This window comes from Mandrillus leucophaeus, unplaced genomic scaffold (genome assembly GCF_000951045.1).
Source record: "Mandrillus leucophaeus isolate KB7577 unplaced genomic scaffold, Mleu.le_1.0 Scaffold189, whole genome shotgun sequence".
NCBI lineage: Eukaryota > Metazoa > Chordata > Mammalia > Primates > Cercopithecidae > Mandrillus > Mandrillus leucophaeus.
Genome location: NW_012101909.1, coordinates 294441 through 306902, shown reverse-complemented (window position 1 = coordinate 306902; position 12462 = coordinate 294441). Strand labels below are relative to the sequence as shown.

General features: G+C 50.4%; 1 protein-coding gene across 2 annotated transcripts in view; it reads right to left on the bottom strand.

The window, feature by feature from the left end:
• Positions 1 to 1700: 1700 nt before the first annotated feature.
• Positions 1701 to 12462, bottom strand: part of ST8SIA5 (ST8 alpha-N-acetyl-neuraminide alpha-2,8-sialyltransferase 5) — an 87179-nt gene continuing 76417 nt past the window's right edge. For both annotated transcript variants that reach the window (XM_011978075.1, XM_011978076.1), the window contains 4 exons: positions 11702 to 11846; positions 9103 to 9215; positions 4945 to 5037; positions 1701 to 3092 (listed from right to left, as the gene is read on the bottom strand). In XM_011978075.1, the coding sequence (XP_011833465.1) occupies positions 2624 to 3092; positions 4945 to 5037; positions 9103 to 9215; positions 11702 to 11846 (820 nt within the window). In that variant the 3' untranslated portion in view covers positions 1701 to 2623. The remainder of the gene's footprint in view (positions 3093 to 4944; positions 5038 to 9102; positions 9216 to 11701; positions 11847 to 12462) is intronic.

The following is a 12462-nucleotide window of genomic DNA, read 5'->3' as shown; positions in this document are numbered from 1 at the left end:
TACAATGGAAGCTTCCTTACCCAAAGGGGTCTCATGATGATTACAGGAGATAATATAGGGAAAGTGCTTAACGGAGGGCCTGGCACAGAATGAGAGCATGGTAAATGCTAGCTATTATAAAAAGAAATATTACTTATTACTTAGATCCATTCATCATGAATGTCCTCCCAAAATAAGGAGATGGTACAGACCCTGAAGATTTTTACAAAGCTTCTAGTTGTAGAGATGAGGCAACTGAGACATGGAGGGAGAGGAAGGACTGGCCCTAAGACCCACAGGCAGGAATATGGCCAGCAGCCAGGTGTCCCAACTCCTCTGTGGGCTGGATCCTGATGCTCCAATCCCCAGCTCCTACGAGGGCCCTGGCTGGGGAAGATTCCAACCTGCAGCACCCTCGGCTGTGGGAATCCTGATGTCTGTGTCACCAAGGAGCCTCCCCCAAACACTGCCCATCTGGAACATAAGTAGTACCCAGAGGGCTTCCAGTAGAGGGCTCTGTCCACAACAGGCACTCAGTAAAGCCCCAGGCGTGACTTGACCCAGGTCACATATTTGCTCTGGGCCTGCTTCCTTAAGTGGAACACAATGGTCTTTAAGAACCTTCTAGTTTTTATATGCCATGGTTTCAAGAACTGGGTTCAATTAACCATGTAGTGGCTAGAAATCTCAGTTAACTGGAATCTTTCCCAGAAATTCCCTCCCTGGGAGAAATAGACAGAGCTCAAGAAAGCTAATAACCATCCACTGTCCTTTGCAGTTCTTCCTGGTTTAGCAGGTGTTTGGGCTCATTTCATCCCCTTGGCTAAACAGACTGAGGCTCGGAGCCACCTGAGGTTTTCCCAACCAGGACCAGAGCTCAGAATGCAGGTGAGAGTCAGCATTGAGAACAGTGTTGTGTACAGGGCACAGGCTCCACAACAACCCACCACAGGAAGCACAAGCCAAGACACAAAGGTTTGGCCAAGAATGGAGCCCTGGATCAGGAGCCTGGAGGCCTGGGGTAAAGCCTGTGCTCTCCTCATCCCTGACTGGCTCAGCCAAGGGGCCTGTCAAATGAGGTGATTGGATAGCAGAAGCCACTCCCTGCTATATTCTCACAGCTCCTAACCCTCCCAGAGCACCCAGCACGTGGGACTGGGCCTATAGTCTCTGGGCCCTGCATCCCCAGAAGATACAGATAATGCCTTTGTTTATCCTCATGTCTTCCTAAGTCCCGCCACAGACCAAAGCAGAATAGGCTTTCCAGAAATGTTTAAGGGGAGGAAGAAAAGAGGAAGTGAGGGAGGTAGAAAGGAAGGAGGGAGGGAGACAGGTAGCCAGGCAGGTGGGCTGAAGTCCTCCTCTCAGCACTCACATCCTATGGTTCCACAAAGCTAAGTTCTAAGGCAGTTCACCAAGTGTCTCTTAGACACCGTCCCATTTATGGTGGAAACACCATAGGGAGAAGCAAAGGGAATTAATTTCAGGTGTGAAATGACATGTGAACCCCTCTCTGCCTAAGCCCGACTGACTGCCCCAAGCCCAGGCTTGGCTGTGAGAAGTCCCGTCTTCCCAGCAGAAGCCTCAGTGATGCTGGTGTCGGAGGCCACAACTCGCTTCTCTCTGCTAAGCTCACCACCTGACATGTCAGTGCTTTCCAGCCCAGAGCCTATGGTTCCGACTGAGGAACACGATACAGCAGGATTCTGCAGGATTCAGAGACATGAGAGGAAGAGGTCTTTATAAATAACTCCTGGTTTAAATGGAGCTGAAAATAGGGAGACAGAAGAGGAAGTCAATCGCTAAGCACTTATTGAGTCAATAACATTGGCTTAGAAGCCATAGTGCAAGTGGCTGGTTTGGTTTATTCCCTTCTCATCAAAAGAACTAACGTAGGATTGAACCTGGGGGCACCAAGACTGCGTGTGTGTCCGAGGATGTGTCTGAAAGGATGTGGTGCTTCTCAGGTGATGTCTCAATCAAGACATAACCCAGGCCTTGCGTTAGATCTCTCTGTGTGTCATGGAAGAACGTGTCGGGTGGTGTGGCTTGGCTGTTAAGTCCCTGGACCTCTTGAGATCACTTTCTTCACTGGAAGGTCTAGTCACTGGGTTGGCCTCTAAGCTCTGAGATTTAGATAGCAATTCATAGCTGAGTCCTCGATATAAAACTCAGGAACCAAAAGTGTGAATAAAATCTTGACTGTGCTCAAGCGTCCTGTGAAGTGTCCTGTCTCTGCCCTCGATTCCATTCTCTGTAGGGCCTTCCTTTAGCTGCAACAAGGGTCTGCAGTTTGTGCTCTCTCTCGGATGACAAAATTGGGTGGAAATGTGCTTTATTCACTTGCAGTCCCCAGGGCCCCTGATCTTGGGGTGTGGTCCAGCAGCATGCTAGCCGGGGCAGGTGGAGGCACTGGGCGGATGCACCGGTGGGGGCCAGGCCAGGAGGCTCAGCACAGAACTGATTCTGCCCCGGTTCCCAAACCTGCCTCCCCACCCCAGTATCCAAGCACAGAACTGAACTACGGAGGGAGAGACAGTCTGAACGCCAGGTCCCCACGCTGCCCGGTTCAGGACTCCCAGTTCAACCGGTAGGGACAGCAGGAGAGAATGCGCCACTTGCCGGGCAGCCTGGTGAGCCGCCATCAGCAGCAGCTGCAGGTGCCCGTGTGCACGCGGAGGATGCCTCGGCTGTGCAAGTGCAGGAAGTTGAAGATCTCGGAGGGCATGGCGTGGAAGCCGGGACGCGGCTTGACGTTGTCATAGTAGTGGTGAGTGATGTAGAGGCCCGAGGGGTTCATGGGGAAGGCCCAGAAGCCGAAGAGGTGCACCTCCTCACAGAGCTCCAGCGCCGCAGTGGCCAGAATGAGGCCAGTGCTGATGCGCTTGGCGCGCACGCCCAGGCTGAGCCAGTAGCGCGACACGTTGACCAGGTACTGTGGGTGGAAGTAGTAGACAGCCTGCGGCGACTCGAAGTCGTCCAGCACGTACTTGACGCGGATGGACACGTCGGTGTTGCGTGTGTTGTAGAAGGCGGGCAGCAGCACCGACGCGTTCTCGTACACCTGCAGCACGCGGTAGAACGGCCGCCGCCACTTCTCCAGCTTGTGGAACCTGCGCAGGGCGCGAGTGAGAGGTGAGCGCCCACTCCTCTGTGCCCCCACGCCCCTCGCTTCCCCACCCCTTGCACCCTGGGGCTTTACAAAGGACGGAAGGGACTTATAAGGCCACCTGCCTCCTGACACCTCACGCACCTGTGCAGATGAAGATGAGACCTCTCTCAGGGGCAGCTGAGTTTCTGTAAGTGGGTGCAGGAGAGGGCAGTTGCGATCCAAAGGGACAGATATCCAGGGTGTGGCTGCAGGGGGCAGGGCAATGCTGAACCCAAAAGGATGAGGGTGGCCCAAGGGAGGCTCATCAGGGAAGTGGTTGCTGGAGTGGAGGCTTGCTCTAGAGGCCTCACTCCATTCACCTGTACTGTCATCCTCAAGATCCCCAGGAACGAATCCCAAATGCGGCTGCCTGTCCTGGCTCAGAAGCTTCTTCTCCTGCAGCCTCCGTTTCTCTCTCACACACTAGTGTGTTGTTTTTAGACACAGGGTCTTGCTCTGTCATGCAGGCTGGAGTGCAGTGGTGCAATCATAGCTCATTGCAGCCTCGAAATCCTGGGCTCAAACAATCCCCCCACCTCAGCCTCCTGAGTAGCTGAGACTACATACAGGTGTGCATCACAATACTTGGCTATTTTTTTTAATTTTAATTTTTTGTAGAGACCAGGGACTTGCGATGTTGCCCAAGCTAGTCTCCAACTCCTGGCCGCAAGCCACACTCTGGCCTCAGCCTCCCAAAGCGCTGTGGTTATAGGCATGAGCCACCATGCCTGGCCCCATTTCTTTACATTAAGCAGCCTCCCATCTTGGGCCCTCTCTCTCGTCTCTGAGCACTCCTTCACTCGGTGACTTTTCTGTCTCTTCTCGCCCCTTAATAGCTGTTCCCTGGGCATCTGATCCAATTCAATGACCCCCTCCTCTCATCTCCCACTGTCCCCTTCTCTTACATGTCCTCTGACCTGGTTGGTGTGACTATGCCCAGGGCTAGGGTTTCACAATTCCCCTAAAACCATCCAGATGAACCCCATAGAGTTCCAGTGCCGTGGTGGCCAGAATGAGGCCAGTGCTGATGTGCTTGGTTCACACCCCCAGGCTGAGCCAGTAGCGCGACACACTGACCAGGTACTGCTGGTGGAAGTCGTAGACAGCTTGGGTGACTCAAAGTCATCCAGCACGTACTTGACACGGATGGACACATCGGTGTTGCGCGTGTTGTAGAAGGTGGGCAGCAGCATCGATGCATTCTCGTACACCTGCAGCATGCAGTTCATCTGTGAAAGTTCATCTGGAAGGTTTTAGGGGACGTGTTGAAACCCTAGCCCTGGGCATAGTCACACCAACCAAGTCAGAGGACATGTAAGAGGAGGGGACAGTGGGAGATGAGAGGAGGGGAGCCAGGAGGGGAGCTGAGATCTCAGTGTGAGCTTCTCCCCAGTACCACCTGGACACAGCCAGGTAGGGAGCTGCCTGCCCTGGTCACACCCTGGAAAGCTCTCCCACCCATCTCTAGGTGAAGGTGGTGTAGACCAGCACTGTCCAAAAGAAATAATGTAGGCCACATATGGAATTTAACCACATCCGAGTAAGCACATGTGAAAAAATAGAAATGGGTAAAGTTTTTATATTTTCTTTAACCCACTATTTCGAAAATACTATTACTTCAACATGTAATTAATATAACAAGTTAATTAGACGTTATCCTATTTTTGTATTAAGTCTTTGAAACCCAGTGTGTGTTTTACACTCACAGCCAGCACATCTCCATCTGGACTAGCCACACTTCCAGTGCCCAGTAGCTGCATGTGACTACTGGCTAACATTTTGGACAGTGCAGCTCTAGAAAGAGGGCCACTGACCTCTCTGTGATGATGCTGGGGTTCACAGTGACCACATCCGTCTTCACCCCCACGTCCATGGTATACTTCTCTGAGATGGGGGGCAGGTTGCACCTGCAGAAGAGAAGAGGCAGCCCAAGGTGGTCAGTCATTCAATAGGTCAGGCTGGGGAAGGCGCAAGGGGAGGGGAGGAATGGTGATCATGTGGGCAGAGGGATGCAACAGCAACCAGCTAGGCGGGTTCTCTGTGGCCAGGTGGTAAGACAGTCGTTCTTCTGCTCCTTATCAGGCACTGGGACAGCCAACAGGCCTTGCTGAAGTTCCAGACACATGGGGCAGATAAACCACCAGATGTAAAATGCAGTTACAAGCTTGGATAGTCCCTGGACCTCTGGAGGATGGGATTATGGCTCTCAGAGGACAGGTGGCAGGGGAGCATCTCCTTTTCTAGAGAGCCTAGGCTTCCCTGAGGAAGCAATGCTTGAGCTGAGGTCTGAAGGAGGAAGTGAGCAAAAGTCCTGTGGCAGGAGAAGGGCTAAATAAACATGGGATATATTCAAAGATGCATCTTAGAAATGCAACACATATTGCATGCAAAAGCAAGTCACTACCATTTGTAGAAAGCCCCATAGTAGGAAGAGTAATAGCCCCCAAAGGTGTCCACGTCCTAATCCCTGGAACCTGTGACTATGCAGCCTTATGTGGCAGAAGGGACTCTGCAGCTGCAATTAAGTTTAGGATCTTGAGATGGAGTCATTGCCCTGAGTTATCTGGGGGAGTCCAGTGTCATCACAAGTGTCTTTATAAGAGGTGATATGACAACCAGGGAGAAGAAGAAAATACGTGGCAACAGAATTGGAGTCAAAGAAAGAGACTGGAAGATACTCCACTGTGGGCTCTGCCATGAGCCAAGGAATACAAGGAGCTTCTAGGAGCTGAAAAAGGAAACAAATTCTCCCTGAGAGCCCCCAGAAGGGAATGCAGTTCTGCAGATACCTTGATTTTAGTCCAGTGAGACTTCTGACCTCCAAGACTGTAAGATAATAAAATCTGTGTTGTTTAAACCACTAATCTGGTAGTATTTTTTTATAGCAGCAATAGGAAACGAATACAGCCCCAAACAAACATAGTTTAATAATACATTGTTCAGGGGTACATCTACATATGACAAAACAATTTTTAACAATGAGAGAATGATTAAGTACTCAATTCAGGGTAGCGACACCTCTTGGGGGAAACAGAGGTAGAACGGGAAGGAGCACATCAGTTGATACAAAGGCTCGATACAAACATTCAACTTCTTAAATCAAGTGGTTGTTCTACAAATATTCATTTTATTGTTTTGCTTCATACTTAGGTGGTGCAAATATTCTTCACATCAAATACTACATAATGAATGGATGAATAATAAATTTTGAAATAAGCAGGTGTTAGCTGGGTGAACGTGGAACTCATGAGCATTCCAGACACAGGTCCTGTGCCAAGGTCCTGTGGTAGATGAGAACATGAAGCACCCAGGAGTGACTGTGGCCTGGTGACTGCAGCATAGGCAAGGTGGGAATGGTACAAGCTGAGGGCAGAGAGGGAAGAAGGGGCCAGACTATAAGGGATGGTGGGCCATGTGAAGAATGTGGCCCTTCGTCAAGGGAAAGCCATGGGTTTAAGGAATAACTGTGCAGAAGAACCCTCTATAACAGGACTATGACTTTCACCTACTTTATGATCCAACCACACCCCTGTCTATCAGACCACTATGAAAGGCAGGTTTTATATTATCGTTAAAGATTGAGTGGGGGAGTCGGGGGTGTCTACAGTCAATTGCCATTTTTTTTGAGCATCTGTGGCATGCCAGGAACTTTCATAGGATTATATGAGCCATCAATAACTTCGGGTGGCAGATATTAGGCTCCCTGTGTTGCAAATGAGAAACTAGGCATTCAGAGGGTCAAGGCAGGGTGGAGGACGGGCCTGACTGCAAGCCCAGGTCTCGTTCCCAGTACAATAGCATCCAGTGTGGACATGCCTAGAACAGGATGGAGTCTCAGGGCATCTTGGCATGCACATACAAGCACCCAGCAAGGCTTTGCTGCTGCCGCACTGCTCTGACGATGACGACGATGAGAACGGAAGGGCCCACAGCATTTCCAAAACTAGCAAACACAGCTGTGTGCTCTCACAGATCTTAACAGATCTTAGGTGGTGGGACAAGAGACTAGCCCCTTTGAGGGAGACGCTTACTGTCATATGATCGAGCTAGGGAAATGATGTGATATCACAGAAAGAATGCAAGACCAGAACTATATCCCATTTCTGACTATGACTAGCCCCATGACCCTAGCAAGGAATATCATCCCCTCCCAAAAAATTGTTTTTCATCTGTAAAATGAGAGGAATATTTTTAAATAACATTTTCATTATAATAAAACTTAGTATGTGTCCCGCGTTGTTTGAGGATTTTAAACATTAATTCATTTATTCCTCATACTGACCCCAACGGGTAGGTACTATTATCATCTTCATCTTTCATTTTAGGAGATAAAGGTGTAGTGGCTAAGTAACTTATGCAAAGTAACACAGCTTTTTCTAACTCAAACCAGGCTCCCCAGCTTCAGAGCCTGTGGACAGAACCACTATACGCTCCACTTCTTAGCCCTGAAAATCACTTCAGTCCATTCTTTCATTCACGCCTTCATTCCTTCATTGAAGACTCATTTTTCTGAGTAGTTATGTTGTGCCAATTATATCAGTTACTGTAAACAGAAGTTCTCTGTGTGTTTCCAATCTGCAAGAGTGAGACCACTCAGCGGGTCTCTGGTTATAGGGCTCGGTGTTAAAGGCCGCATGAGAGGTGGATACCAGGTTCCGTGGGAGCCCAGAAAAGAGTGCAAGTGGGTTTAGCCAGGGAAGGAGTGGGTGATTCTTGAGCTAAGCTTGGAAGGACAAGTGGCAGTTGGCAAAGCAGGATGCAGGGGCTGGGGAGACAGCATTCCAGCCAGAGGGAACAGGACCTGGAGGGCAGTTGCTGGCATTAACTGGGCTCTAATGGTGTGTCCAGTGCTGGAGGTACTAAGAGTTATACAATCATTATGTCATTTAATCCCAAAACTGATGGAGCTGCTATCCTTATCCCCATTTTGCAGATGAGGAAAACAAGGCCCAGAAGGATGACATGACATTCCTGAGGTCATATGCCTAGCAATGCTGGAGCCTGGATCAAAGTTCAGGGAGACCCCATAGACCTTGGCTTCTCCCCAAAAGACCATCTTGAAAGAGGCTTTCCCTGCCTCCCCTGGCAGGAATGTGGCTGGGCTAAGGATTCAGTGAGGGCCAGAGATTTCGGTGTTGGAGGAAGCTTAACCTTCAATGCTGGACTCGACTAGGCATCCACAGGGAGCACGTGGGCAGACTCCAGATCACAGAGAGAGGTGTGTCTCTCACGCTCCGCCTGTGACAGCAGGTGACGCAGGGTGTCCAAGTCTTCCTTCTTCTAGAGACAGAGGCTGGGTTGGACATCCAAGAACCCAAAATATGCAGGAGTCCCTTTATTTTAGGACCTCAAATCACACCAAACCTGCTCTACCCTCCCCAACCTGACACCTACTGAGTGGCCTGATGATTGTGGATCCATGCTTCCTGCGACCCCCCTGCAGACTCAACCGAAGTCTCTTTGCTTTAAGCTCTTATTTTCAACCCACCTTCTTCACCCAGGCTAAAGATATAAATGAAGATTCACTAAGAGATAAGAGTGGGGCTTTATGTAAGGAAGAAGTGCAAGGACCAGTCTCTGGCTTAGTTAAAGCCAATATTGGTGTCTGCCACAAGGGTGCCCTGGTTCCACCAGTGCTTCTGGAAGGGTAGCACCCACCCAAGAAGATGGCGCCCAGAGGACCTCCCAACACAGCTGCAAGCTCCTGAGTCCTCAGTGCCTTCAAATCTGTGATGCCCTTTGCTCTTAACATAGCTCCCATTGTGCAGATGTGGACACTGAGGACCTGGGAGTTTAACGACTTCCCCAAAGGGTTGGGGCTGGAGAGAAGAAGGAATATCCCAGACCTGAGGGTCTGCAGGGGTGGGGAGTGGGGATTACTTGCTTAAAGGGTAGCATTAGGGCACCGGGGAAGAATATGGAGGAGGAGGGCCACGGGATAGTGGCAAGGGCAGTGCCAGGGTTTCTTTTACCGGAAGACGAAGTCGGCGCTGTTGATCTCCCTCCCGCAGCGGCTGTTCTTCAGGATGCCTCCGTTGCCCACCACAGCACACTTCTTAAACTGGGATCGGTAGTAGGGCATGTCCTGGGGGAGGCAAAGGCAAAGCTGTCAGAGCCAAGCCACCCCCTGCCTCCACCTGCGACTCTCACCTCTGCAAGCACACCTACCCCTGTTAGCTCCTGGCCCCAAGAGGCAGCCTTGTGGGGAATGTGGGAGGAAAGCGGCTTTCCACTTTACAGATGGGAAGAGTGATCGAGAGTCTTGTTACTATTAGATGGCCCCAAAGGCCACTCCCATCCCTGATGCCCAGGGCCTGCTGGGCAGCTTTCCTCCTGGCACACAGCAACTGGCAGTCCTGCATGAAACGGGCCAGGCCTGTAGCCTGTGCTTCAGGTGGGACCAGCAGCCAGGCGGGGTCTCGTGGAGAATCACGCTGCCCTGGGACCATCAGGAATCAAGCTAAAATTAAGGGGGACTTCTGTGGGAGACTGTCCTTATTCATGGTCCATTTTCTCTGGATGGACAGGCCCAGTGAGCCAAGACAGGGAAAACAGGGGCATCTCACAGCCAGTGGGTGAGTAAACTGCACTATTAGACTTGTATGAGAGAGGAAAAAAAAAAAAAAAAAACCAGTCATTTTCAGAAAAATCATCAAAAGTTTATTATGTTCTATATGGGTGTTTCCTAAACTTCTGTAAGTTAAGAACTACCTGGGATACTTTCTGAAAATATAAGTTTCTGGGCTCCATCCCAGCACCACAGAATCAGAGTCTCACAGATAGGAGGCTGGGAAGCTGAATTTTTTACAAACACAAAGAGACACTTATATTTAGGGAAGTTCAGGAAATGTGATTCTATGTCACATTGCTTTAATTCAGGGACAAGCGAACTACATACAGCCCGTGGGCCACATCTGGCTTACCGTCTGTTTTTGTGTAACTTGCAAGCCAGGAATGGATTTTATATTTTTAAGTGGTTGGAAAAAACCCAAAGAAGAAACAATTTTGTGATACATGAAAACTATGTAAAATTCCAATTTTGGCATCTAATAAGATTGAAAGTGTTACTGGAACACAGCTACTCTCATTTGTTTATTCATGTCTGTGGCTGCTTTGTGCTGGAATGATAGAGGTGAGTAGCAGTGACAGAGAGACTATGAACTGCAAATCCTAAAACAGTTACTGCCTGGCGCGTTCTGGAGAATGTCTGGTGAGCCCTGCTGTCTGGCCCTGAGCTTCAGCAGTCCATACCCCGGCTCTCCTTGGATCTGTGTGTCATACTAAGTTGTGTTACACCCACTGGCATTACCTGCGTGAGATGCAAGTCACCTGCTGTCACCAGTCTCATGTTCCAGGCCTTGTAAGGCCCACCTTGTAACGGTGGCTCAATACCATCCTCCCTTAGGGCCACAGTGAGTGAGAACACATTTGACACTGCGCACCTTCAGCTCCTCCCCCACATCCCCAGAATGCATGAGTCTTACCTATATACTCTGGTACCAGTCACAGAATGCAGGGAACTCTGGGCTTTGTTTCACACTCAGCCAAGAAGCAAGGCAGCCAAGGCCTTCAGATTTCATCCAAAAAGACCTCCACACGCCCCCACTCAGAATTTCTATAAACTACATTCACTAAGTGCTGTCCCGGGCCCAGAGCTCTCCTGGATGTGGTTAGGAACACACCCAGGCAACCTTCCTCCTCTTCGGAGTCCATACGCCACCACACCTGGGTAATTGCCACAACTGGCTGAAAGTGCAGGTTCCAGCGCCCCTTCTCTGAGACTAGTGCAGTGAGTCTGCACCAACAGTCAGCCCAGGTGATTGCAGGTGCGCAGCATCAGTGATCTGAGCATTTCACGTCTGTGGCTCACTCACTGCGGTTCTCAATGGCTAAGGTCAGTGAATTAAACCATTCAGGTCTGTGGCTCACTCATTTTGTGGTCCTCCATGACCAGGGAGCCACCGTGCCAGCCCTGCACCGCCTACCTCCAGAATTCTTTTATGTGAAAGGAAAAAAATTAATATCTATCTTGATTAAGTCTCTGATATTTTAGATGTTCTGTTATAATCAGCCAAATCTATTCATAGTTCAAACCCCGGTGTTACAAATAAAAAGACTGAGGTTTTGAAAGACAAAATATCTGCCCATGGTCATCCAGGGAGCTGAACCTTTCAGAGTCTAGATCTGCACTGGGTGGTTCGTTCTTGTGCTCACAACCTCTGCATGTGTTTCTGCTCATGTGCCTACCTCAGGTGGGGGACAACTGTGTCGTCATTCTCTCCCATATCTGCAGGATATCCTCTGCAAGTAATGCAATACCCAGAATTTTCTGGTCACTTTCTCGCCAAAAGTCACTCAAATCATAGCCAGTTGGCATTCATCGTTCTCAGAACCCCCAAAGAAACCCAGAGGGTGGGCTACTGCACCTCGGACAACTGGTCAACCAGGACCAAGACGACTGAGTCCAGAGGACAGTGAGTGAGTCATGAAAAACCCCAGGGACATTGCCACGGAGGGCTACAGGGGCCGGCTCCCTCGCCTCACCCAGACCGCCCCTGCCCAAAGCAGCACCTTGGGAAACATGCGGAAAATCTCCTGGTTGATGTGATAGATGCCGCTGGTGTCCACCTCATACTTGAGCTTTGTCCCCAGGGGAGTGTTCTTCTGGGTGGTGAAGAGAAAGGCAGGGGCGTTGCAGCACCTGGACAGAGTGGACCTGCCAGGCAGGGAGACAGGCAGGAAAGACATGATGCAGGGCAGAGCACAGCCTCATGAAGAACACAGGGGTGGAGCCGAGGCCTCTCCTGCCCACCCATCTCCACGCTCACCCATCTCCACGCTCACCCCCACCGTGCATGGAGCCGAGGCCTCTCCTGCCCACTCATTCCCAGGCTCGCACCCACCCTGCACCTCTGCTCATGCTGTCCTCTCCCTTTTCAACGCCTCTCCCAAGGCCCCTGCCTTCTGCCACTCATTCAGGGCCCAGGCCAGGTTTCTTTCCATGAAGCCCCACCCAGCTGCCCCTGTCTGCACTGACGGAACTCCTCCATGGAGCCCAAGTCCTGGCCACTAAGAGAGGGTGAGGAGGAGCTTTCCGAAGAGCTCCAAGCCAGGCCTGGCACAGAAACTTGGGTTGCAGTCCTGGTGTCAAGAGGCCTGGATTCTCGCTTCTGCTCTGCCCCGACCAGTTGTGAGGCTACCGGAAGGTGTCTCTCTCTCTCTGGGCCCTACTTTCTTCATGCAGGCTTGGCTCTTCTACCTCTAATCCTCTGTAACTTGTGATTGCAGTTTGCCAAAGCCAGGAAGGTTTTATAATCTTTTTTTTTTTTTTT